The following is a 27,265-nucleotide window of genomic DNA, read 5'->3' as shown; positions in this document are numbered from 1 at the left end:
ATGGCTTTCCAAATTGCCCAACACTGCTGTTTGTGAGGTTAATTTAGTATGTTGTGATTTTTTTTATTTTTACCGTTCCTGATCCTGTGACCAGAAACAAGCTACACAGGTGCAATACCAGAATAAATGATCCATTGATTCTGGTGTGTGTTTGCTCTTTCTTACGTACATGCAGCACAACCGCATGACACGCCGTGGCACATTCCAACACCCTGTTTGCCAACCCCAAACTATCTCTGCCCGATGAATAATTTACCACCCAACCCAGGATGCCAACCCAGCCCACCTCCCGCCTGGATTGTGCCTCTTAGCCTTAAACAAAGTCCTTGCTTCCTGACTGGCTGACAGTGTGCGGAAATCCTTAATAATGTATCACCACCTCTTGTTCCCTCAAAGGCATCTAACATCTTCAGCAGATTAGAATATATAACAGTATCAGCTACCTATTTTACATAAGTGGCAATAAACCATATTCCTATGCATTTGTCAAGGGGCACAGTGCTGTGGTGGTACCGGGTGGGTTCATGCAATTAAAGAGTGTGAATAAGTGTTAAGGTACACGCAACTAAACACCTTGGTGCCTCGGCGGGGTTGGTCGTACCCCCCTCAGCTGCCGTTGACATAGATTGTCGCAGGAAGTGAAAGAACGCTAGGTCGGTAATTCATGTGAGACATTAGACTCAGTTCCGTAGCAACGTATGCTAATTTTAGGATAGGTTCTGTGGCGGAGCGAAGTGGTGGATTAGCAGAATGAAACAAACTGTCATCGAGGTGAACGCAAAGGTGGCGCTTTTGACTCCGGTGGATGGTCAGGACTGCGTCCAGACTTACTGTGCAATTACATTGCATTTCATTGGCATAATGGCACGAGCAGTTAACGGATCGATTGTGTTGTACGTCAGATCCTGGGTCAGAAAGGAAAGAGAGAAAGAAGCCTCGTTGTTGCTGTGTTATAGTCTTGCAGTTATGACTTAATATCAGGCAGGCAGTTTAGGATCTGTTTGTTTTTAACGTGCCGTAAGTGAAAGGAAATGGCCGACTTGGGGACGTCTCTTCTACGTCTCATCTCTTTGCATGAATTCTGGGATGTGGGTTTTGTTAGCCTAGTGTGGAGCATAGGGACATTGCGTGCTCTCGCTCTCTCTCCGTGGATGTGAGTGCATGTGCGTGCATTGATGCATGAGTGCTAATGTGTGTGTTTGCGGGAGGGGGGGGGGGTGGTGGTGGTGGTGGTATATGTACTCTCACATGCTCACAGAATTCCATAGCAACTCTTAAGGACCTAAATCCCCTCAAAACACACGCTTAACACATGTAGCTCTGTATCCCTCGTCCCCCCCCCCTTCACCCCCTTACTATCCCCTCTATGTGGCTGTCGAGAGTGGGGACAGTGCAGCGGGCAGACAGAGGGAGAGTGGCGGCTTGGACGTGCTTGACAACAGAACCTTCAAAGGCAGGTGGCTTGATCCCAACATTCGGGGAGGGGGGGGGGGGGGCTATCGCTGGGAGCAGAAGAGGGCTCATCAAAGAGCCTGTCTGACTGACAGTTTTTTGTACTGCTGCTTTTTTTTGTCTCTGGCTCCTTCTGACTCCTGACAAATTAAACCCGGGGCTGCTTTTGAACTGAGGGGGATGTATTCGTCCGCTTTCTCACATGCCCTCTCCTTCTCTCCTGTCTCCCCCTTTGCCTGTCTCCCTCTCTATATCATTCCCATTCCCCACCTGGTTGGTGGAGCTTTTAAACGGGTACCACCGACCTGGGGTTCCACGATGAGCACTTAGAACACATTCTACTGTATTTTTCCCTCTGGCGACACATTTGAGAAAACTAAACACATATCCACACAAACATAACTGTTTTGTTACTAATAGCCCTCTCCAGAAACACTATAGTCTTTGTTTTTAATTGCCCTCCACCCCCCAGCTACCGTTTTGGCGCCCTCCTGTGGCTGGGGGTCATCCAATCGCCTTGAGCTCCCTTACCCCCTTGAAGACAAGAAACTGCCGGCGCTCTGAAAACGAATCATGAGAGGCTGTAGAGCCAATTACCCAGCATGCTCTAATCCTCTCTTTCACTCTGAATAGGAAGGGGAGGGTAGGAGAGGGAGGGAAATCAGAGCACCGGTGTAGTGTCAAATACAGTGCCCCCAGTCAAGACGCACATCTGTCTGTCTCTTCTCGCTTTTATCATTTCAATGAATACAACCTGGATGGCCTGGAGGCAGATCGTGAGCACTGTTAATGTCTTTCTACTTAAGTACACTGCGAAGGCAACAAGGCCTTTCTTTTATGTGTCATATCTCTCTCCATGTCAAATCAGAGCTCATCCTCTCTCTCCCCTCCCTCTCGTTCACTCTTCTTCCCCTATAATGAGGTAATATTCATTGAAATTACACTGAGGTAAACAGAGCAGTCCTTAATATGAGAGAGGCTGTTGGCTCAGGCGTGCCATCCGTCATCCCCATCAAAGAGCCCTCACAGCCTGCAGGCGTTCCATTAACCTTCTATAGCACAGCTCAATGGCAAGAGGATGCTTCGTCAAGGCCCCAGCAAGCAACGACTCACACACACACACACACACACACACACACACACACACACACACTTAGACATACAAACACACACACACACACCCGATCATCCTCATACCCTTGCATATGCACACATACACTGGTACACACATTATGACATGCACTTAGACAAACAAACACACACAGTCGCCTCGATTACTGTTTCATGTACGGCCCGACAGCTGAGCATGTGCATTGTCTAACTATGTGAATCAGTGTCTGCCTTAATGTTGAATTTAGCATATCTGACATAATTCTGAATACTGGCCTTCTGGAAATCAATGGGCTGTTATGGAATAAAATGGTATAGAAGTCGCTTTTAATTAAGAGTTGGAAGCTCACTTTGTACTACCTCCATTACGTTAAACCCCCCAATAACTCATGAATACACTGGAAATGTAAAACATACTTTAGCAACTTGAGTTTCTGGTTAGAAGACCAGTGTTTTCCTGTTTTTCCAGCATGGGTTTTTGTCCATGATGGGCTTTAATCTGATCCTACATGTCCTGTTCGATAAGACACTTAATCAGAGAAAGGACCGACAGTCGGACGGAACAAGACATCCGAGATACTTCCTGTGCTCTCTATCGATAACAAAGAGAGAGAGGGGAGCAAAAAGAGAGGGAGGAAGCAAAAAGAGGGCGAGGAAGCAAAAAGAGGGCGAGGAAGCAAAAAGAGGGGGAGGAAGCAAAAAGAGAGGGGGGAAGCAAAAAGAGGGGGAGGAAGCAAAAAGAGGGGGAGGAAACAAAAAGAGGGCGAGGAAACAAAAAGAGGGCGAGGAAGCAAAAAGAGGGCGAGGAAGCAAAAATAGGGCGAGGAAGCAAAAAGAGGGCGAGGAAGCAAAAAGAGGGGGGGGGAAGCAAAGCAAAAAGAGGGGAAGCAAAGCCAAAAGAGAGGGGGAGGAAGCAAAGCCAAAAGAGAGGGGGAGGAAGCAAAAAGAGAGAGGGATTAAGCATAAAAGGGACAGGGAAGAAGCACTGGGGAGTGGCTAAACATCTAGACTGGACATTTTTACGATCCTCATCAGTCACAGTTTGTTCCCCCTACATCTGAACGAGGCCATTTTGAAACGGTCATTTCTGTTGATGGCTTAGTCGGGCTTTGTCATTCCTCTCTGTGGCTAAAGTGAAGTACCATCTATTGGGCGGCAGGTAGCCTAACTGTTAAAAGCGCTGGGGCAGTAACCGAAAGGTAACTGGTTTAAATCCCCAAGCAGACTAGGTGAAAAATATGCAAGTGTGCCCATGAGCAAGGCACTTAACCCTACTTGCTCCTGTAGGTCGCTCTGGATAGGAGTGTCTGCTAAATTACTAAAATGTAAATGTATAGGTGTTAGCCCTCAGGGCTGCTAGCCTGTGCTAGCTGGTTAGCCTGCTAGCAGCACAACACAGCCTGCTCCCATTAAGGTAATGGGAAGAGGCTGCTGGTAAAGTGAATTCCTTGGCTGGTCATTATTCTCTGTGGTTAAAGTGAAGTATCATGTCTAGGTGTCAGCCCTCAGGGCTGCTAGCTAACCTGTTTGCTTGCTAGCTGGATCACAGCACACCTTTCTCCTATTCAGGAGAATAGTAGACGCTGCTGTTCAAATTTAAGCCTTGCCATGGCTGCTTGTACTCCAGTGTGGCCCTGTATACGGCGGGCTAAAGGGTGTGTTGAGATGTGCTGGTGGTTGTCCAGACTGGCCGTATTGGAGAGACGCTGCTGGCCTGCTGCCACCCTCTCTCCCTGGCGCTGCCCCGCCAGCTGTGCCCCCGCTAGCTAGAACCCTCAGGCGCTACAGACCACACGTTAGTGTAAACATACACACTCACTGGTGTACACACACACACACACTGACATAAAAATACCACACACACACACTCACAAGTTGGCATACATACACACACCCATACACGTGTACATGCACAAAGTATTCATACCCCTTTTTTGTGTTACAGCCTGAATTCAAAATGGATTACACACAATACCCCGATAAGGGCAAAGTGAAATATCTAATTTACACACGGTACGTATTCACACACCTGAGTCAATACTTTGTAGAAGCAACTTTGGCAGCGATTACAGATGTAAGTATTTTTGGTTAAGTCTCTAACAGCTTTACACACCATTACTGTTTTTCAAATTCTTTAAGCTCTGTCAAGATGATTGTTGATGATTGCTAGACGGACATTTTCAAGCCGATGTAGCCCTTTCCTGCAGTCAATGACCAAACGTGCCCTCTTTGGCCTCATGGGTGGAATGTTATTCAGATTTTTCATTATTATTATGAAATGACTTTTTTTTTAACTTTGAAAATCTGTTTTTTCTATGTCAAACAGTTTTGTTATATTTCAGTCTTCTGTGATGTACAGTTGAAGTCGGAAGTTTACATACACCTTAGCCAAATACCTTTAAACTGACATTTAATCCTAGTAAAAATTCCCTGTCTTAGGTCAGTTAGGATCACCACTTTATTTTAAGACTGTGAAATGTCAGAATAATAGTAGAGAGAATGATTTATTTCAGAACAATTAGTATTTGATAGCATTGCCTATAAATTGTTTAACATAAATGTTTCGGATAGCCTTCCGCAAGCTTCCCACAGTAAATTGGGTGGATTTTGGCCCATTCATCCTGACAGAGCTGGTGTAACCGAGTCAGGTTTTGTAGGCCTCCTTGCTCGCACACGCATTTTCAATTCTGCCCACACATTTTCTATAGGATTGAGGTCAGGGCTTTCTGATGGCCACTCCAATACCTTGACTTTGTTGTCCTTAAGCCATTTTGCCACAACTTTGGAAGTATGCTTGGGGTCATTGTCCATTTGGAAGACCCATTTGCGACCAAGCTTTAACTGATGTCTTGAGATGTTGCTATCCACATAATTTTCATCCCTCATGATGCCATCTATTTTGTGAAGGGCACCAGTCCCTCCTGCAGCAAATCAACCAACTTGCCAAACCTATAGTTTGTTAGCAAGAAATGTGTGGTGTATGTGAACTTCTGACTTCAACTGTATATCAAGTTTAATATTGGAATGCAAACTCAAAATTGAATACATTTCAACTCTATATTTGACATGGTACAGGTGTATTATTTTTTTTAAGCACATAACCATGAGGTGTATACTTTTGTTTCAAAGTAGATTTGTGTAAGACTATCAAGAATTTCTCTGTGTGACCCTGATTTAGTCCACTGCAGTAAAAGGTTAAGTTAAAGCTGTAACAAGGCCACTCAGGAACATTTACTGTTGTCTTGGTCAGGAACTCCCATGTAGAATTGGCCTTGTGTTTTAGGTTATTGTCCTGCTGAAAGGTTAATCCGTCTACCAGTGTCTGATGGAAAAACAGACTGATCCAGGTTTTCCTATAGAATTATGCCTGTGCTTATAGCTGTATTCCGTTTATTTGTATCCAAAAAATCTCCCTAGTCCATGTCGATGACAAGCATACCCATAATATGATGCAGCCACCACCATGCTTGAAAATATGAAGTGGTACTGAGTGATGAGGTCGGGTAAAGAGATGGGGTAGTCATTCAAAAATCATGTTAAACCATTATTGTTGAACACTGAATGAGTCCATGCAACTTATTATGCGATTTGTTAAGCTCATTTTTACTCCTGAACTTATTTAGGCTTGCCATAACAAAGAGGTTGAATATTTTATTGATGCAAGACATTTCAGCTTTACATTTTTCATTAATTTCTTTAAAAATCTAAATTCCACTTTGACATTATGGGGTTTTGTGTGTAGATCAGTGACACAAAATCTCAATTGAATACATTAATAATACATTAATACACAACAAAATGTGGAAAAAGGTGAGTGAACTACTTTCTGAAGGCACTGTATTTATTATGTTAAATGTGTCATGTGTCTAAATACATTTTCCACCTCTGGGATATTAAAGTTAATCTTATCCTATCCTACATTCCCTGGCATATTCACACACACACACACACGCTGGCATGCATAGATTACTGGTACATATGCTGGCACACACATACAGTATTACCCACGTACACAGATTCCATTGCACAGATACAGTATGCGTGACCACGCACACTGCTCGCATAGACGAGCATAGCAAAGCGTGCTCTGACTGCGTGTGTGAATGTGATTGTCATCATCGCGGAGACCAAGCTGTATCTGAGTTCACACAGAGTTGCCTGCGATGAAAGTTGTTTCGTGTCAGCTCGCAAGGCACTGGTTGTACATATTTGAAGCGTAACTGATGCATTCTTTCTAACTCTCTCTCTCTCTCTCTCTCTCTCTCTCTCTCTCTCTCTCTCGCTCTCGCTCTCGCTCTCGCTCTCTCTCTCGCTCTCTCTCCTTGTGTATCGTTGTTGCTGTATCATTCTTACGCCGTATTAACTGTTGAGACAATACCGTTTTGCAGAATCTGAATCGCGCTCTCCCTCCACAGCAACAGGAGCAGGACCCCACCAACCTGTACATCTCCAACCTGCCGGTGTCCATGGATGAGCAGGAGCTGGAGAACATGCTGAAGCCCTTCGGTCACGTCATCTCCACGCGGATACTGCGGGACGCCAACGGGGTCAGCAGAGGGGTCGGCTTCGCCAGGTATACCTGCTGAAGGGTAGTGCCTGCCTGCGGCCTGTGGGTTTGGATGCGTGTGGGAGAGAGAAAAAGACACACGCTGCACATACTTTTGTTTGCACATCATCCGGCCGTTTGAGGCTATACTTTCCCCCTGTAAAACTTGAGTTGACCCTGCTATCCCTTCAAAGTCGTTTACGTCCTCCTCATCCTCCACACTGCTCTCACCCCCCAACACAACACAACACAACACAACAACACTCCCGGCTTGTTTACCCAGAGGAAGGTGTTGATGAGTACAACGACACCATCTTGCAGGGATTTCTCTTATTCAGCCCGTGCTGCAGTCCCCTCCTATTCCCCACTCTATTACAGCGGGTTACAGAAGGACAGGCAGGCAGACTCCGGCAGACTAACGCGGACATATACACGCACGAACATACACACATGGCTGTCACAGGCCACCTGTTCAAATGGGGGAGAAACAAAAACCGAAAGAGAAAGGCGAGGGTGTGTCCAAAATGGTACCCTACCACCTATATAGTTGATATATTCCCTGGGCTCTGGTCTGAAGCAGTGCACTAAATAGTCCCATACGGCCCCATCCATTTGAGACTCATTGGGTGTTGAGATAGTAGGCCCCAGCCTCTAGTCCACAGATGTTGAGGGACAGAGGGGCATTAGAGAGAGTAAACCTTGCTAAGTGTTTCTGCACTCCTCCATTACTGTTATCAGAGCCCATTACTGGGGGCTTCGCCGCTAATCACTGTGGACAAGACCACCTGATGTCTTTAACCATCATGTATTGCTCCCTGCTTCACGCAGAGCAGCCAGGAAGAGGATGGGTGGCTGTCGGGAGCTCATCAGACCTGAAAGAGATAAGGGGGGGGGGGGGGGGGAGAAGGGAGATGAGAGAAAGAATGAGAAAAAGGTAGAAAAGAGAGAGAGAGAACAGGTTTTAATAGAGGGAGGGAGAAAGCGAACGGAGAGAGGTCGAAAAAGGGAGGATGGAGAGAAACAGAGTAGGTCATAAAGAGTAGTTGTCAGTCTGGGTCTGATCCAATTGCTCACAAGAGGGATACATTTTCCCAATTACAAATCAACCACTAGTTTCACTTGTGACAGAAGTTCGTTACCATATTGTATACAGTATAAAATCAATTCAATTCCACACAGTGCCTATGGTAGGGCGATGGGTTGACTTAGAATTGCGTTAAAGAGAGAGGTTACCTCTGCTCTATGCAGGTTCTTTCCTCTCATCTGGGGCCTCTCTATCATTGTGAATACAAGGAGGGAGGGGCCCGAACTGAGAGTGTGTAATTGTGTTAGTGTGTGTGTCTGGGACGTGTGCGCTCCATTTGGATCACTGGCAGCAGCGGTAGGTGAATGTGTGCATGGCAGGCCGTTCAAGGCCAGTCACTCTGAAAAGGGCTCCGTTGACTCATACTGCCACAATGAGACAGAGAGACCTGATCCACTTACACTACAGGACCCACTGCCAGAGAGAGAGCGAGGGGGGAGGGTAACAGGGGTGAAGACAGATGAGAAAGATGGAGAGTAAAAAAAAATAGGTACGGGGGGGGGACAGATGGATAACAGAAAGAAATGGATGAAGCATGTGAAAAAATGGAGGGTAAAGAGAGGTAGATGGGTATGGAAAAGGGGGTGAAAGAAAAGGGAGAGAGGAAGAAAGGATGGAACAGAAAAAGAGAAGTACGAGAGCAAGACAAAGTAAAGAATGGCGGATGATAGCGGGGAAGGGGAAGCTAGTAAGTGATATAGAGTGAGAGATGGATCATAGACCCCTTCCTGGTACGTACATATTTAGTTGATCAGTGGTCTGAGTCGGGGCGGAGGGAGGCGAGGGTTTAATACGATCTTACTTTGTTCTCTGTAAATGAGATGAGTCACAGTTGCACTGTGTGACTCCACTCCCTTCGTAACGCCACCCTTCCTGTTCCATGACACACGGACAGTCCGCTCTCTCTCCAGTCTCTCATGTCCCATTACTGCTCACTCCACTCACTTTCCTCAATTAGCCCAGGAGAATTTGGATATCACTGTAAATCACGGGTGTACTTCCTCAATTAGCCTCGTCATAAAATGACTCAGCCACATGCTGTAAGCTCTCAGCCGTGAGCCAAGGAAAACAATACGTGTCGTCATAGGGCCTCGAATCTAAATTGGTTCAACATAGAAAATGTTGCATGCATACTTAAACATATTACATGTAGTACATGTTATGTTTTAGGTACTCAATATTTGTAATAGTTGTATTCGGCTACGGCACTTGAGTAGGCTATACAGTGCATTGGGAAAGTATTCAGACCCCTTCCCTTTTTCCACAGTTTATGTTACAGCCTTATTCTAAAATGTATTAAATAAAATAACAATCTATACAAAATATAGATTTTTTTGCAAATGTATTATTTTTTTTAAAACAGATGCCTTATTTACACAAGTATTCAGACCCTTTGCTATGAGACTTGAAATTGAGCTCAGGTGCATCCTGTTTCCATTGATAATCCTTGAGATGTTTCTATAGAGTCCACCTGTGGTAAATTAATTTGTTTGGGCATGATTTGTAAAGGCACATACTTGTCTATAAAAGGTTCCACCATTGACAGTGCATGTCAGAGCAAAAACCAAGACGTGGTCAAAGGAATTGTCTGTAGAGCTCCGAGACAGGATTGTGTCGAGGTACAGATCTGGAGAAGGATACCAACAGCATTGAAGGTCCCCAAGAACACCGTGTCCTCCATCCTTCTTAAATGGAAAAAGTTTGTAACCACCAAGACTCTTCCTACAGCTGGCTGCCCAGCCAAACTGAGTAATAGGGGGAGAAGGACCTTGGTCAAGGAGGTGACCAAGAACCTGGTGGTCACTCTTACAGAGCTCCAGAATTCCTCTGTGGAGAAGGGAGAACCTTTCAGAAGAACAAACTTCTCTGCAGCTTCAACCAATCAGGCCTTTATGGTAGAGTTGCCAGACGGAAGCCACTCCTCAGTAAAAGACTTCTGCCAAATGGAACCTAAAGGACTCTCAGACCATGAGACACAAGATTCTCTGGTCTCTGAATGGACCTTGAGTGGCCCAGCCAAAGCCCAGACTTGAACCCGATCGAACATCTCTGGAGAGACCTGAAAATAGCTGTGCAGTAACGCTCCCCATCCAACTTGACAGAGCATGAGTGGATCTGCAGAGAAGAATGGGAGAAACTGCCCAAATATAGGTGTGCCAAGCTTGTAGCATCATAACCAAGAAGACTCAATGCTGTAATCGCTGCCAAAGGTGTTCAACAAAGTACTGAGTATAGGTTCTGAATACTTATGTAAATGTGATATTTAAGTTTTTAAGTTGTAGGACATTTGCAAACATTTCTATAAACCTGTTTTTGCTTTGTCATTATGGGGTAATGTGTGTAGATTGATAACGGCGGGAAAAACGATTTAATCCATTTTAGAATAAGGCTGTAACGTAACACAATGTGGAATAAGGCAAGGGGTCTGAATACTTTCCGAATGCACTGTATACTGCCTGGTTAACGTGTTCCGGCGTGTGACACAACAACAATGTATGCCCTCACTACACTTCTGGATAAGAGCGTCTGCTAAGTGACTCAAATGTCAAATGTAGATGTGAAAGGACTGTATTGTATGTTTTATAGCAGGTTTTGTGTGTTCATCATGTGTAATGCCCCCAGTTGTATTAATTTAGCCATGTCCTTTTCTTTTTGCTACAGGATGGAGTCCACGGAGAAATGTGAAGTGGTGATACAGCATTTCAATGGGAAATACCTGAAAACCCCACCAGGCATTCCAGGTAAGAAGACTTCCCTCTCTGCTTAAACATTCCTCTCACATCCTTCCCCCTGCAAACCACCCATTTTTAACAGAGAAACCCACTCTCCCTACCTCCGAAACCCTCCGTCCCAATTCAGTTATGTTAATTTCAACTTTCCTCTCCTTGATAGATTGTGTACAATTACACTTCTGACACCCGACGCAGAGCGTTGTCGCTAGCTCTCTCACTAGCACTCTCCTCCCATTAAAAAAATAAATAAAAAAGGGGCCTGCCTGGCAATCGCTGACTGTTTGACTCAGGAGCTTCTAGGGAAGCCGAAGCGCTCTTAATATTCACACTGCGGGCCTCTCTGCTGCTCCGAAATCCACTTAAGAGCTGCCTTTCCTGCAGCCAACCTGCCAACGGGACCCAGAGAGAGGGAGTGAGCGAGAAAGGAGAAGGAATGCAAGAGTGGGCTGCCTCAGCAGTTCTCAGGCCAGGTGCAGTGGTGCACTAAGACCCCTATTCATTTCAAAAGGGAGCTGCGTGCAAGAGGGTTTCCACAGGGACACAACATGGATTGCCCTTAGAATATAGTCCCTTACAGTACTGTCCCCATTTTTTCAATTGCCCGTAATCCACTGAGAGCCCACTGTATAGGCTATCCCACTAGCCGTTAAAGTCATGGGCGTATATTGGGCTGGGATGTAATGGGGAAACCTTTTTAAAGTGATAATATCACACTGACCTTCCCCTTTAAGTGTCCCCTCCCAGGTGCTTGGGGGGAAGCTATTATGGTTTATAGATTCTAAGGAAAAGTGCCAACGGACTGATTTCTAGCTGATTGCTGAAAATCTTGTCTTTGTATGTCATAAAATGTAATTATCATTCTGCCCCTGAGCAAAGTACTGTTCCCTGATTCAGAGGGGTTGGGTTAAATGCTGAAGACACATTTCAGTTGAACATATTCAGTTGGACAACTGACTATAGTCAGTGCCTCTCTGTGTATAGAGATTGAAATGTACTGTCTTTTTCTATCAAAACCCTGCCCACGTTGACACTGTCTGCCAAACGGAGATCCCTCAACAACATGCTTCTAAACATCAAACTCAAATGTTCTAGCTGCAGGTCCCCAGAGAGCAGAGCTCAGAGCGCCTGGCCTCTTTTGTGAGGCAAAGCAGATCCTCCTCCTCAGGGCTGTGAAGGCCACAGCACTAGCGTAGTGTAGCGTGGTGTTCTGTTCTGTGCGGCCACAGCGAAGCGCAGCGTAGCGGTTTTATAAAAGCCACAGCACTAGCATAGCCTAGCGATAGCGTAGCCTAGCGATAGCGTAGCCTAGCGATAGCGTAGCGTGTTGTGAAGGCCACAATGTAACTTTTTGTAACTGTTGTGTCGTGGTGCTGCTAGTATTTCCCCTGAGCCTGTTGCTATTCAGGGCAGCCTCTGCATCCATCCTGTTCTGACAGCTCAGGGGCTCCCCCCGGTGCCCCTCAACACATGCTCAGCATGCTAGCCTAGTGTGTGTGTGTGTCAGACGGACGTGACTAGCCTTCTCACACTGTACCCAAGACAGACACTCACACACGTACGCACTCGCCCACCCATGCGCGTGCACACACACACACAAAACCCCTCATCCTGACCCGAAGGTGCAGTGTCAGCATCTGCATAATGCTAATGCCCTCCTTTTTCTTTCATATCACCATTTAACACAACCCAGAAACGCAATGTACACATTCCTCTCTCAATGTCCTCAGCTTGCTAGAGTTCCCTCTGGCCGACATTTTGACAAGCCTCTGAATTGCCTGCTTGGCCACTCCATCATATTTAGCCAGATAGAGAGATGGGGCACGGGCTCCGCCACCAGTTATGGCTTTTCTACTCAGGTGTGTCCAGTTGCTGTGCGAGGATATAGAATTGTCACCCCGTGTCCCATAGGAGGAAGTAAATATCCGGAAGTCAGCTACAGATCATCAGTTAATGTCAAGGTGCCGTAGGGAAATAAGCAGGTTGCCATATGGGCAGGAAGTCCGTGATTCCAAGATGAGGCAAGTACAGAGCTGGAGATGTGTGGTGCAGACGCAGGGAATGACATTGCACAAATGAAATGCAGAAGGAGGTCATATACTGTACATAAAGTTGTACAGTTACCATATAGGAAAACAAAGCAAATGTTACCCAACTACACAGTAACTACACTAGTTACTAAATATTTTCGAACAAAGTGACGTTAGCTCATTTAATTTCAATTCAATAAACTTTTAGCGTACTGATGAATTTTTTTTCCAATGTGTTGCTAAAGCCTGTGTGTGAGATGAGATGTGGATTGAAGCAGTCAGCTCTCCCCTTGTTTGATCCAGAGACATGATCAATCGCTCCGAATGGGGACCACAGCTGTTTACGTATTCTGTGCAATGCGGCAGTCAACGCTCCCGCCTGCGCCCGTTCAACTCATCTCAAACACGCGCGCGCACACACACACACACACACACACACACACACACACACACGCTCGCAGGAGAGAGAGTTTATGAAAACAACTCCCTTGTTTTTCAGTGTCTGTTTAGTGTAAACAAAAGTACATTTTTTAATTGTCGCTAAAGTTGTAGAACATAGTGAGAGTGAGACCCAATATATAGTTGAAGTCGGAAGTTTATATACACTGTGCATGACACAAGGGATTTTTCCAACAATTGTTTACAAACAGATTATTTCACTTATAATTCACTGTATCACAATTCCAGTGGGTCAGAAGTTTACACACACTAAGTTGACTGTGCCTTTAAACAGCTTGGACAATTCCAGAAAATGATGTCATGGCTTTAGAAGCTTCTGATAGGCTAAATTACATCATTTGAGTCAATTGGAGGTGTACCTGTGGATGTATTTTAAGGCCTACCTTCAAACTCAGTGCCTCTTTGCTTGACATCATGGGAAAATCTAAAGAAATCAGCCAATTCCTCAGAAGAAAGATTGTAGACCTCCAAAAGTCTGGTTCATCCTTGGGAGCAATTTCCAAACACCTGAAGGTACCACATTCATCTGTACAAACAATAGTATGCAAGTATAAACACCATGGGACAACGCAGCAGTCATACCGCTCAGGAAGGAGATGCGTCCTGTCTCCTAGAGATGAACGTACTTTGGTGCGAAAAGTGCAAATCAATCCCTAAACAACAGCAAAGGACATTCTGAAGATGCTGGAGGAAACAGGTACGAAAGTATCTACATTCACAGTAAAACGTCCTATATCAACATAACCTGAAAGGCCACTCAGCAAGGAAGAAGCCACTGCTCTAAAATCATCATAAATCCAGACTACGGTTTTCTATTGCACATGGGGACAAAGATTGTACTTTTTGGAGAAATGTCCTGTGGTCTGATGAAACAAAAATAGAACTGTTTGGCCATAATGGCCATTGTTATGTTTGGAGGAAAAAGGGGATGCTTGCAAGCCGAAGAACACCATCCCAACTGTGAAGCATGGGAGTGGCAGCATCATGTTGTGAGGGTGCTTTGCTGCAGGAGGGACTGGTGCACTTCACAAAATAGATGGCATAATGAGGGAGACAAATGATGTGGAAGCAACATATTGAAGCAACATCAATACATCATTCAAATTCAAATTTGGTTGCAAATGGGTCTTCCAAATAAACAATGACCCCAAGCATACTTCCAAAGCTGTGGCAAAATGGCTTAAGAACAACAAAGTCAATGTATTGGAGTGGCCATCACAAAGCCCTGACTTCAATCCCATAGAAAATTTGTGGGCAGAACGGAAAAGGCGTGTGCGAGCAAAGAAGCCTACAAACCTGACTCAGTTACACCAGCTCTGTCAGGAGCTTCACCCAACTAATTGTGGGAAGCTTGTGGAAGGCTACCCAAAACGTTTGGTCCACATTAAACAATTTAAAGGCAATGCTACCAAATACTAAAATTATGTAAACTTCTGACCTACTTGGAATGTGATGAAAGAGATAAAAGCTGAAATAAATCATTCAATCTACTATTATTCTGACATTTCACATTCTTAAAATAAAGTGGTGTGGAGTTTAAATGTATTTGGCTAGGGTGAATGTAAACTTCCGACTTCAACTGTAGATGCATTGTGATTTACGGGGGTGAACAAGAGCATTTGGAAAGCCAAAGGCAGAGCAGATAAAAATGATTTCATCCTCCTGGCGGTGTGAGCCTAGCCAATTAAGTCCTCATTCTCATGCAATGCATTCAAACGGCTTATCATTGACACTCGTTTCAAAATGAAGATGCATTACCCCGTGTTCCATTCTGGCAGGTGGACCGATCTCATACTGCTCATCTCATGTCAGCAAGAAGAATGAACTGACTAGATTAAAAATACAATACTACTTCAACCTATTGTTGCTCTTTGTTCTTGGAATTGGAGCGTCGTAGGGAACAGTCAAATGACAGCTTGCTTTGCTTGATCAGCACAGTGAGGGTGTTTCTAGATTTATTTTGGGAATAAAAGAAGAATAAGGGTTTGCTAAGACTCACATTGCTGGATGATAACTTCAGTAATCACATGGATACAGACAAACCAAGATCAGGTCCAGACTGATTAGAAATCTCCTTTTATCCCTTCATCCTTTATCTCCCTTTGTTCTAGTCTTTTTGTAGAGCCAACATGGTTGCACGGTTGCAAGTCAGCTCCAATCGCCTAATAGAAGCTCTATAAATTATGGAAATCACATCAGGAAGTGGTGATGGTCCTGGGAGACAGAACCCAAACGGAAACATGCAAAATGTACTTGCCCTTTCCTGCTCCTCTTTCTCACAGTCCTTTTCCATCCCCTCTGCCTGTTTTCATTATTCCTCTGCAAACCACAGTGTCTCCCAGGCTCTTTCTTGGATGTATCTCTCTATGTATCTTTTGTTCCAAACAACTGACGACTAAAGCCGTGTTCCTCCCGACAACTGCAGGCAGCAGTGCTTTCCCATGCAACAGCAGTGCTTTCCCATGTTAAACATCTCCACATATGAATGTGGTTACATTTGGAAAATCCTTTCCTACTCCCCAATTTTCTCTGATTTACTTCCCTTGTTCGTGAGGGATTCCGATGACACCCAGGCCTTTGGTTTGGTGAAGCCTCCATACCCACTCGCCCACCACAGACCCACCAGATGCCAGAGAACCAAGGGCCACCCCTGGCAAGCCCTCCTCTCCTCCCTCTCCCAAAGCTCAACCAGTGCCAATAGGCAGTCAGAATGTTGGCCCGGTGTTGGCCGAACTACAAATCCCATCATTCTTAGCAGAACAATGAGGCCTGGCCCGCCGGGGCTGCAGGCAAAGCTCCCTCCCAAGCCGTCCGACCAGCCTCAGCCAAGGCGCTCTGATGCCAAGATATAGCAGAGACAGCGCACAGTATTAAACATCCCTCGCTGAATTAAGGCAAGTCCCAAATCACTTGGTAAGTCATAAAAGCCCTTCTGAAACTGTCAGTCATACTTGAGTAATCCATGTTAATTTCTCAGATCCCTCCCACACTCCCCTGGCTAATAAGCGGCCTGTCTGATGTCCAATTTTCTCTTCCGGCGATAGATTGTACTTAACACGTTACAGAGCTGAGCAGGATGGAGGTTTGTGCTTCTGGATTGCAAAGCAGCAGTGGTGTACATAAGCACGTGTTTGATGTATGTGGGATGTAGGTTGATCTGGCATTGATCTGCACTTAGTTTTTTAATGAAACTCAATTTTATCGTGTATTTTTGTATCATTATCCTTTGTTTTTGAACCAATATAAACTATATTTTTATGTTTCTCAGTCGTGATTGCATTATTTCACGGCAACACTATCATCATTTCTGATATGCATAGCAATGGATAAGAATTATCCTCCATGGTCCTTTAAGAGTGTGGAAATACACTTTTGAGAAAGATATTGCATCTTAATGGAATCTGTTCCCGTAGGGTAAACCCTCTGGCTTGCCTGCATGTCTCACCATTAAACCAGGGAGACACAGGAAGTTATTCAAATCCCCAGTAAATCACAGATTCTCTACGAAGGATACATTTCCCCCCGACGTGCACTTTCTCATTAGACTCTTATCTCACCCACAGACAATCGTCTGGATTTGTCACGCTTTGTTTGTTTTGCCACTGAACTATATCAATCCCCGGCACCGCGCGCATAGCCGATGGTGAGGAAGAATCTCTCTCTCTCTCTCTAGCTCGCTCTCTCTCTGGGACTGTCGCAAAGCTATGAAATGTGTTCAGCGACTGCACTACGGCAATAATAATAGTCCTCGAAATTTGGTTAAAGGAGAGGGATGCTTTAGCTCTGAGGGGTTTTAGGCGTGTGTGGTAATGATGGACTTTGTTCTCCACTCATCCAAGTCTAATGTGGAGAGGGAGAGAAAAGAGCGATGGACAAAGAGGAAAGGAGGGAGTGGGAGGTAGAAAGAAAGAAAGAGAGAGAGTGTGAGTGAGAGAAAGAGAGAGCGGTATACAGATCAAGATAGAAATAGAGGGCGAGAGACAGAGGACAGAAAAGGAGCATAAAGAGAGGGAGTGAGACAACCCAGAGTTTAGAATCCGGCCCAAAAGTTTAGGGGCCTTTTCTCTGCCTGTGGAGATCAAAGGATGACCTTGGTTGTGAGATGGTGTCCTGGACATGACCCTGCTCAACCCACCCCAGCTGTTCTCTGGATTGATCTCACTCCTCTCTCATCCTCTCTCATCCACCCTCCCCTCCTCACATTATAGACATTCCTTCTCCTCATCCCTCCCTACTCAGCTTGTTTTTGGATGCAGTTCTATGCACACAATATTATTGTTGGAGCCAAATGCCCGTTTCGGGATTTATGTGAAATTCACTGTTTCTGCCCCATTAGAAATTAAAGCCAGTTTGTGTATAATCATAATTTTATTATAAGCTAAACTGAAAACCCTTCAGCTTATTTGGAATGATGGCAATATGTTTGCAAATGTTGGATAGGTGCAAACTGTAGTAACAGTATCAGCATACAGTTTAAGCATAATGTTTCCTTATTTGGCTAGATTTGTGAGATGCACATTAATCATGGAACACCACCGCTCTGGACATGAAGAATTATTCAAAAGTTTGAACCCAGGGACCTACTGTTACGGTTTGTTGACAATGAACCCTAATTATGTTGAGCTGCTCCATAGTTAGGTCACAGGACTCATAGCCCGGGGCCACGGCCTGTCTTGCAGACTGAAGATTTGAGATTGCTGAGGAGGGTAGTATGGCCTTGGCATCTGTGATAATTTTGGTATTCTGATACGTGCATTCCATGGCTCAGTACTCTACTCCCCTCCGCCTCCCACTAGCCATCCATTTTGTTAGGTCAGGGAGTTTTTCTGAAACTCATATGTGTAAAGGGTATAGTGCGTTGAAGATACGGTAGTTAGTATTCACCCCCTCAACTGTGGAGCACCATCATCGCACTATTTGAACAGACGTATAGCCTAACGAATATGCCATTATATAGTGACAAATAAGAAATATCTCCTACACTATCACATTTTTCAACTTATGTTACGCACAACTACAATGGTGAAATGTCACTATTTTGACGCATTCGAATGAGACCATGTTGGCTTAAAATTAGTATATATTGGGAAGTAGACAAATATAACTTGGCTGACACAGCTTACTCCGCACTGACCTTTAGGCTGCTTGTTTGTGTCTAATGTCTGTATGTCCCACATCCTGTGTGGTGGGAAAACTTGGGCATCTGTTCCGGCTCCCGACCGAATGTCATTGTCACCGTTGTCCGCCACCCCAGTTTGTCCCAGGACACCTACGACAGAGAGATTAAACCTGACAGTGGCCCGAAATAGAGCTGGTCTGCCATTAGAGCTGGAAACGGGGTGTGTGGGAACACACAGAGGTCACGCTTACAGGTATTTTTGGAAATGCTACCAGACCTCTCGCACGCACACACACACTCACACACACACACACACACACACACTCACAGGACCTCCGATGGACAAACAGACACACGCACACACAGACACACTCAGACACCAGACACAGACACACACACACACACACACACACACTCACAGGACCTCCGATGGACAAACAGACACACGCACACACTGGACTATGGATGGTCATTCATCCTGATCCAACAGCGGTCATCTTCTATGTCCCCCTTTTCCCCTAGACTTCCTTTCTCACATGGGTCTTTGGGAAGTCTATTTATTTTAGTGCCTGCTGGCTGGCATTTATGAGATGAAGGACAGTGGAAACTAGGCTTGGTCGGTATACCGTATATACTGTATAACGGGGTATTTGGAAATAGCCACGGGATGGTTTTTCAGTACCATTGAAACAATTTCTTTGATGTATAATATTTCAAATCGAATGTCATTTTATTTGTCACGTGCTGAATACAACTGGTGTAGACCTTACCGTGAAATGCTTACTTACAAGCCCTTCACCAGCAATGCAGTTCCAAGAACATATTTATTAAATAAACTGAAGTAAAAAATAAAAAGTAACACAATAAAATGACATAACAATAACGAGGGTATATACAGGGGATACCGAGTCAGTGTGTGGGGGTACAGGCAGTTTGTACATGTAGGTAGGGGTGAAGCGACTATGCATAGATAATAAACAGCGAGTAGCAGCAGTCTAAAAACAAAGGGATAATGGGGGGGGGGGGGGGGGGGTCAATGTAAATAGTCCGGATGGCCATTTGATTAATTGTTCAGCAGTCTTATGGCTTGGGGGTAGAAGCTGTTAAGTAGCCTTTTGGACCTAGACTTGGCGCTCCGGTACCACTTCCCGTGCGGTATCAGTGAGAACAGTCCATCCTCTGACACCGCCTAGTATATAGGTCCTGGATGGCAAGAAGCTTGGCCCCAGTGATGTATTGGGCCGTACGCACTACACACTGTGGCAGCTTACGTCGAGCAGTTGCCAAACCAGGCGATGATGCAACCGGTTAGGATGCTCTCGATGGTGCAGCTGTAGAACTTTTTAAGGACCTGGGGACCCATGCCAAATAATTTCAGTCTCCTGAGGGGGAAAATGTGTTGTTGTGCCGTCTTCACGAGTGCCTTGGTGTATTTGGACCCTGATAGTTTGATGGTGATGTGGACACCAAGGAGCTTGAAACCCTTGACACGAATCGATGGGGCTGTAATGGGGGCCTGTTCGGCCCTCCTTTTCTTGTAGTCCACAATCATCTCCTTTGTCTTGCTCACATTGAGGGAGGGGTTGTTGTCCTGGCACCACCCTGCCAGGTCTCTGACATCCTCACTATAGGCTGTTTCATCGTTGTCGGTGATCAGGCCTACCACTGTTGTGTTGTCAGCAAACTTAATGATGGTGTTGGAGTCGTGCTTACCCACACAGTCATGGGTGAACAGGGAGTACAGGAGAGGACTAAGCACACACCCCTGAGGGGCCACACTGTTGAGGATCAGTGTAGCAGATGTGTTGTTGCCTACCCTTCCCACCTGGGGGCGGCCCGTCAGGACGTCCAGGATCCAGTTGCAGAGGGAGGTGTTTAGTCCCAGAGTTCTTAGCTTAGTGATGAGCTTTGTGGGCCCTATAGTGTTGAATGCTGAGCTGTAGGCAATGAACAACATTCTCACATAGGTGTTCCTTTTGTCTAGGTAGGAAAGGGCAGTGTGGAGTGCGATTGAGATTGCGTCATCTGTAGATATATTGGGTGGTATGCGAATTGGAGTGGGTCTAGGGTTTCCGGGATGATGGTGTTGATGTGAGCCATTGATCAGCCTTTCAAAGGACTTCACGGCTAACAACGTGAGTGCTACGGGGCGGTAGTCATTTCGCATTCTTGGGCACAGGGACTATGGTGGTCTGCTTGAAACGTGGGTATTACAGACTCAGTAAGGGAGAGATTGCCAATGTCAGTGAAGACACTTGCCAGTTGTTCCGCGCATGCTCTGAGTACATGCACTGGTAATCCGTCTGGCCCCGCGCCCTTGTGAATGTTGACCTGTTTAAAGGTCTTGCTCACATCGGCTATGGAGAGTGTGATCACATAGTCATCCGGAACAGTTGGTGCTCTCATGCATGCTTCAGTGTTGCTTGCCTTGAAGGGAGCATAAAAGGCATTTAGCTCGTCTGGTAGGCTCACGTCACTGACGTCACTCGCGGCTGTGTTTCCCTTTGTAGTCCAAAATAGTTGGCAAGCCCTGCCACATCCGACGAGTGTAAGAGCCGGTGTAGTAGGATTCAATCTTAGTCCTGTATTTACTCTTTGTCTGTTTGATGTTTTGTCTGAGGGCATGGAAGGATTTCTTATAAGCATCCGGATTAGTCTTCCACTCTTTTAAAGCGGCAGCTCTAGCCTTTAGTTCGATGCTGATGTTGCCTGTAATCCATGGCTAGCAAAACAGGCCTGTAGTGTAGCATTTGCGTCATCTGACCACTTCCGTATTGAGCGAGTCACTGGTACTTCCTGCTTTAGTTTTTGCTTGTGAGTAGGAATCAGGAGGATAGAATTATGGTCAGATTTTCCAAATGGAGGGCGAGGGAGAGGTTTGTATGCGTCTGTGTGTGTGGAGTAAAGGTGGTCTCGAATTTTTTTTCCCTCTGGTTGCACATGTGACATGCTGAAATGAGAAAGAAATTAAATGAGGTTAAAAGGATTTAAGTTTGCCTGCATTAAAGTCCCCGACCACTAGGAGCGCCACTTCTGGTTGAATATGTTCTTGTTTGCTTATGGCCTTATACAGCTCGTTGAGTGCGGTCTTAGTGCCACTATGGGTTTGTGGTGGTAAATAGACGGCTACAAATAATATAGATAAGAACTCTCTTGATAGTGTAGTCTACAGATTATCATGAGGTACTCTACCTCAGGCGAGCAATACCTTGACTTCTTAAATGTTAGACATTGCGCACCAGCTGTTATTACCAGACGTAGCTACTCTTTCCTGCCAATGCACAGAATATTATCCGTGTCATCGTTCAGCCACGACTCGGTGAAACATAAGTTAATATTTCAGTTTTAAATGTCCCGTTGTTAGGACAGTCTCGACCGTAGATCATCAAGTTTGTTTTCCAGGGAATGCACGTTGGCCATTACAACCAATGGTAATTTGCCATTTACTCAATCGGCTACGAATCCTAACAAGGCACCCCGACCTTCTCCCTCTGTATCTCTACCTTTTCTTCACGCAAATGACAGGGATTTGTCCCTGGTCTCCGGAGAGCAGCATATCCTTTGTGTCTGACTCATTAAAGAACAAATATTTGTCAGTTCGAGGTGAGTAATCGCTGTTCTGATGTCCAGAAGCTCTTTTCGGTCATGAGAGACGGTAGTAGCAACTTTATGTACAAGATAAGTTACAAACAATGCGAAAAAATGAACAAAATAGCACAGTTGGTTAGGAGCCCGTAAAACAGCATCCAATCCCCTCTGGCACCAGTATTATTTGTATTTTATTTTTTATTTAACCTTTTATTTAACTATGCAAGTCAGTTCAGAACAAATTCTTATTTTACAATGACGGCCTACCCCGGCCAAACCCTAACCTGGACGATGCTGGGCCAATTGTACGTCGCTCTATGGGACTCCCAATCGCGGCCGGTTGTGATACAGCCCGGGATTGAACCAGAGTCTTTAGTGACGCCTTTAGCACTGAGATGCAGTGCCTTAGACCACTGTGCAATAGACTTGTGCAGTACATTAGGAGATAAAGAAGATTGCGTTCCTCATTTCACCGGTCACATGGTGTTTGTTTACAAGCACACAACAACAAGAGTCACTCACTGTTGTGCACGACAGTTGATTCACAACAACATGTTTGCCAGCTAGACATCTTATAATTATTAAGTTAGCCATCTTAAAATGTGCTAAATGCTCTGCAGTTGTGCATTTGGTTTGCTAATTTAGTAGCTAGTTAGCTATCTAGCTAAGTGCTTAACTTCTTGCAAAATCAAGATTTGCTTGGTAACAGCAGAGAATCCCCTCCTGGATCAAGAGCCTTGCTGTCTCGGATCTCAGAGGCTCAGTGTGGTTTGAAAATAGCTCCCCTTGTGTTCACTGCCAGTATTACCGAATATCCCGGGACGTTACAAGGTCGGTATGAAGGTATGATAATCTGGATATTGCCCAAGCCTAGTGGAAATACACCTGCATCAGACCTCATCTTATCCCTCACTTTCTCTTTTTTTTTTTACTACCTTTTCTCTTACAGCTCTTTGTCTCGCTCTTTCCTACACACACACACACACACACACACAGACAGATACAGACATAGAGTAAAAAAAATATATTGTGTGTGTGTGTGTCTATCTCTGTGTCGCTTGCTCACAAACCCCCCCCCCCCCCCATCTTATAAGTCCATTGCTTTGATTACCTCCAGCCTGGACCTGAGATTGTCTCACGGAGAAAGGCTTGACTGTGGACTGCAGTGGGACAGTAATTGCCAGAGCCTTCCTCTGTTCTGCAGTCAGTCAATACTCCGGCATTCCACGTCTGGTCGGAAAATATGAAGCTGTGGTGTCTGGGGCCACCCCTGCAGCTCTCCGCTCCACCGCTCTCCTGGCTGTGGATCTTACACCCACTGGACACACTAGTAATAGGGGAAACACAACAGTAACTGCCCATGGAGGCAGGCCAGACACTTTAAGACACAGTGCTGTGCCGAGGGGGAATCGGGTTCTGAATCAGGCCTCTGAGAGACTCAAAGTGGCTTACATGCTTGTTTTAGTCTTATCTGATCGATTGAAAAGCAGAGCCATTGTATGTATTGCTTTCTTTACAACAATGGACTGTGTATGTAGGTGGCTCACTGTGTAGGCTTATCGGCGTAGCTGGCTAATTGCCTATACACTGCCCTATTCATGGCTCTTGCTGAATTGTAGAAATAGCAGTAGTGGTTGTGGGCAGAAGCCGTTCAGTATTACTGATAACAGTGATGTAGTTATGATAACAACACCACCTAATTGTTCCATTGAAATTACCTAGTTCATACACATTTATGAATGACCTTATTAAGCAATTCATATCCGTCTTTCAGCCCCAGACATAATCTCGACGCAAATGTACCCCACAATACTTTTTTTTTTTTAGGATGTCTTATTTGTGGAAGGGCACTCGGCCTTCTGCGAGAGGGGGCATGTGGAGTGTCTCCAATTTCAGGCTGAAAAGCAAATGGCGTTGGAGATCAAGGATTATACAGCACATTTTTAAGTAGAGCGGCTGGCTAATGATTCTGTTGGCTCCCTGTGAGCCCAGGGCTGCGTTTTCTCTCTAAAGCTGCTAAATGTTGCTGTTAATACCCGTGCTATCACCACTATCACCTCTCAATCTGAAGCTTTGCCAATGGTCCGGCATAAATGGGGGTCTGGGGTTCCTTATAAAGGAATTCTATTTTTATGTGGTTGAAATTAGGACCTAGAAAGATAAGTACATTCTCCGTGTTTTCCTACAGCTGGGCGTTTGATTGGAGGATGCACAACCACTGCAGTTACATAAAGCATAAAGTATGTACTAAAATGTGAATACTTTCTCAGGATCAACAGCTTCTTAAAGCCCTAATTAGGCTGTATTACATTATGTAGGTTATAACTGTGGTAAAGCTGCTATTGGCCACCCTGTTTTAGCATCTTATTACCACCACAGTAGCTGATGAGGTCCCGGTCACCCAAAGTTTCCGTATTGAGGTTTGGCTGTGCAATTTACATTTTGACATTGAAATCCTACACAGTCCTCCTAACCTGTGTAGAACAGGCTGATGTGTTGCCTCACACGGTGAGCAACTCCGGGCAGTCCCTATGTCACCTTTTTCTTTACCCACTCGGCGGCAGACGTTTAAAAAGTACGCTTCATGCCATTTAGCCATCTGCTCTGTTCAACTACAACACTCTTCCCCGTCACATAAGCACACACGCGGCTAACACACACTCCCAAAGTCATTTTGAAGTGTGGTAATTGCTTTTGGAAAGCCCCCCCCCCCCCACCCAAAAAAAGAAATAGAATAATTATTCTGAGTCTAATCGTCAGACAAAGATCAAAAATAAGGAGCGGGATCAAGTTAACTCGTCCAATAGGCTCATTTGGGAGAGAAGCAACAACACAGGGACTTGGTAGAGACACACAGGATCCAGGGAGTGACGGGTAGAGGGTCCAAATCCCCCCCCCCCTTCTCGCTAGTCGCCATTACAAACAGGCAGGATTAGGCAACTGGACCCCGCTGTGGCTCTGAATGGATCAAAAGGGAAGAGAAGAAGGGCCCTCTCTCCAGTATTATCTAAATAACAGGCCCAGGAATTCAATAAGCGTTTGCTGCCTTCATCATCGCTCCCAATTAAGCTGCAGCATGTGGCAGGCTGGCTGTTGTTGTCGGCGACGGTCGCCATACCGATTCTCCTGCCCGCTACCTTTTGTGTTCAGCACAGTAGTTCTAGTTGTCAAAATGTTGTGGGACGTTCGTTGCCTGTCACACACACTGAGACACATTTTTTTTTAATCAATGTGTTCCCATTGCAAATCTAATTTGAATTCTTCTGTCTCCCCCCACTCATTTCATCTGCCCTTGGACTCGCTGCCTCTCTACGCCCAACTAGGCCCTCCTCTCACACTGAGCAGAGGAGCCTCTGTCCATCACCGCATTGTTAGTGAGGCATGGCTGTATCGATATCTAGACTGTTTCCCCTTGGGTCGACGCATGGAGGGAGAGAAAAGCTTCTCTCCACCATTGATCTGGGCCCATTAACGGAGGATGAGAAAAACAAGTGCTTTCATCACGTCTGAGACGTTTAGGCAAGGGCTTACTCAAGGTTTTTCTCGTCAGGACAGCCATTCTGCTGTATTTCTGTTCATCCTGCCTGCCTTTTCCTCGGGGATTCACAGAATGCATACCAGACACGGCCACACACAGACACAATATATATATTTGAAGTGTTTCAGGGGAGTGATGCAGTTGGCTTATGAGCATCGGCCTACCGCGATAGGGAGTTTCTGCCACCAGCGTAGGCTACAGAAAAACAATGGGACATCACATTGAGAGAGAGATGAGAGACAGAGAGATTGCGTGTGTGTGTGGGGGGGGGGGGTGATGTATGAGCCTGAGAAAGCAAGAGATGACAGAGAATGTGTAGCCTATGAGAGATGTGGCGAGAGAGAGAATGTGTGAGAAAAAAAGCTGGAGAGGGAGAGCAGTGCACCTGCTGTTGCTGCTGCTTCTATAAACTAGTGGAAAGCTCTTGTCAACAGAGCCTTAATTACAGCCCAGGACACTGCCCCCTTCACACAGTAGAGCACCTACTGGTCCCTGGCCTCCCCCTCCACCACCGGGCACCTCAACCAGCCACTCCTCAGGGCCTGTATTCACAAAGGGAGGAATTCAGACCCGAGTTAAGCATGCGGAAATGGAATGTAATTCCTTTTTTATGCACTTTTCTCATGTAGCGGTATTGTTAGAGAAGGGTAAAGATCGAGGTCCAGGCAGGTATTACACTGCCGATATTATAAAAATAGTAGGAGAGTGTGAGCACTGCTACCAGATACACACACATCAGCAGAAGAGACTGCCTGGAGTGTAGCCTTTTTGCCAGATAGCCAGTGGAGAGAGAGGATGAGACACACCATATTCAATGCATTCGGAAAGTATTCAGACCCCTTACCTTTTTTTATTTTTAAAAAAAACGTTACAGCCTTATTCTAAAATGGATTAAATAAATAAAAATGTCCTCATCAATCTACACACAATACCCCATAATTAAATATATTTGCACATATTTTTTTTTAAATAACTGAAATATCTTATTACACAAGTATTCAGACCCTTTGCTATGAGACTTGAAATTGAGCTCAGGTGCATCCTGTTTCCATTTATTATCCTTGAGATGTTTCTACAACTTGATTGGAGTCCACCTGTGGTAAATTCAATTGATTGGAGATGATTATGAAAGGCGCACACCTGTCTATATAAGGTTCCACAGTTTACAGTGCATGTCAGAGCAAAAACTAAACCATGAGGTCGAAGGATTAGTCCGTAGTCCGAGACAGGATTGTGTCAAGGCACAGATTTTGGGAAGGGTACCAAAACATTTCTGCGGCATTGAAGGTCGCCAAGAACACAGTGTTTTCCATCATTCTTAAATGGAAGAAGTTTGGAACCACCAAGACTCTTCCTAGAGCTGGCCGCCAGGCCAAACTGAGCAATCGTTGGAGAATGGCCTTGGTCAGAGAGGTGACCAAGAGAACCCTATGATCACTCTGACAGAGCACCAGAGTTCCTCTGTGGAAATGGGAGTACCTTCCAGAAGGATAACTATCTCTGCAGCACTCCACCAATTAGGCCTTTATGGTAGAGTGGTCAGATGGAAGCCACTCCTCAGGAAAAGGCACATGATAGCCCCCTAGGAGATTGCCAAAGGCCACCTAAAG

The 27,265-nt window shown here is 45.3% G+C and overlaps 1 protein-coding gene across 8 annotated transcripts in view; it reads left to right on the top strand.

The window, feature by feature from the left end:
* The window catches only part of LOC110488444 (RNA-binding motif, single-stranded-interacting protein 3), a 350,151-nt gene that overhangs the window by 249,258 nt on the left and 73,628 nt on the right, over positions 1 to 27,265 (top strand). For all 8 annotated transcript variants that reach the window (XM_036970692.2, XM_036970690.2, XM_036970694.2 and 5 more), the window contains 2 exons: positions 6,978 to 7,135; positions 10,854 to 10,933. In XM_036970692.2, coding sequence (XP_036826587.1) covers positions 6,978 to 7,135; positions 10,854 to 10,933 — 238 coding nt within the window. The remainder of the gene's footprint in view (positions 1 to 6,977; positions 7,136 to 10,853; positions 10,934 to 27,265) is intronic.

The sequence above is a fragment of the Oncorhynchus mykiss genome, chromosome 30 (assembly GCF_057628025.1).
Source record: "Oncorhynchus mykiss isolate SJ-2025 chromosome 30, ASM5762802v1, whole genome shotgun sequence".
In the NCBI taxonomy this organism is placed as follows: Eukaryota; Metazoa; Chordata; class Actinopteri; order Salmoniformes; family Salmonidae; genus Oncorhynchus; species Oncorhynchus mykiss.
Note: the sequence above shows the minus strand (reverse complement) of the source record. Positions and strands in the feature narration are given on the sequence as shown.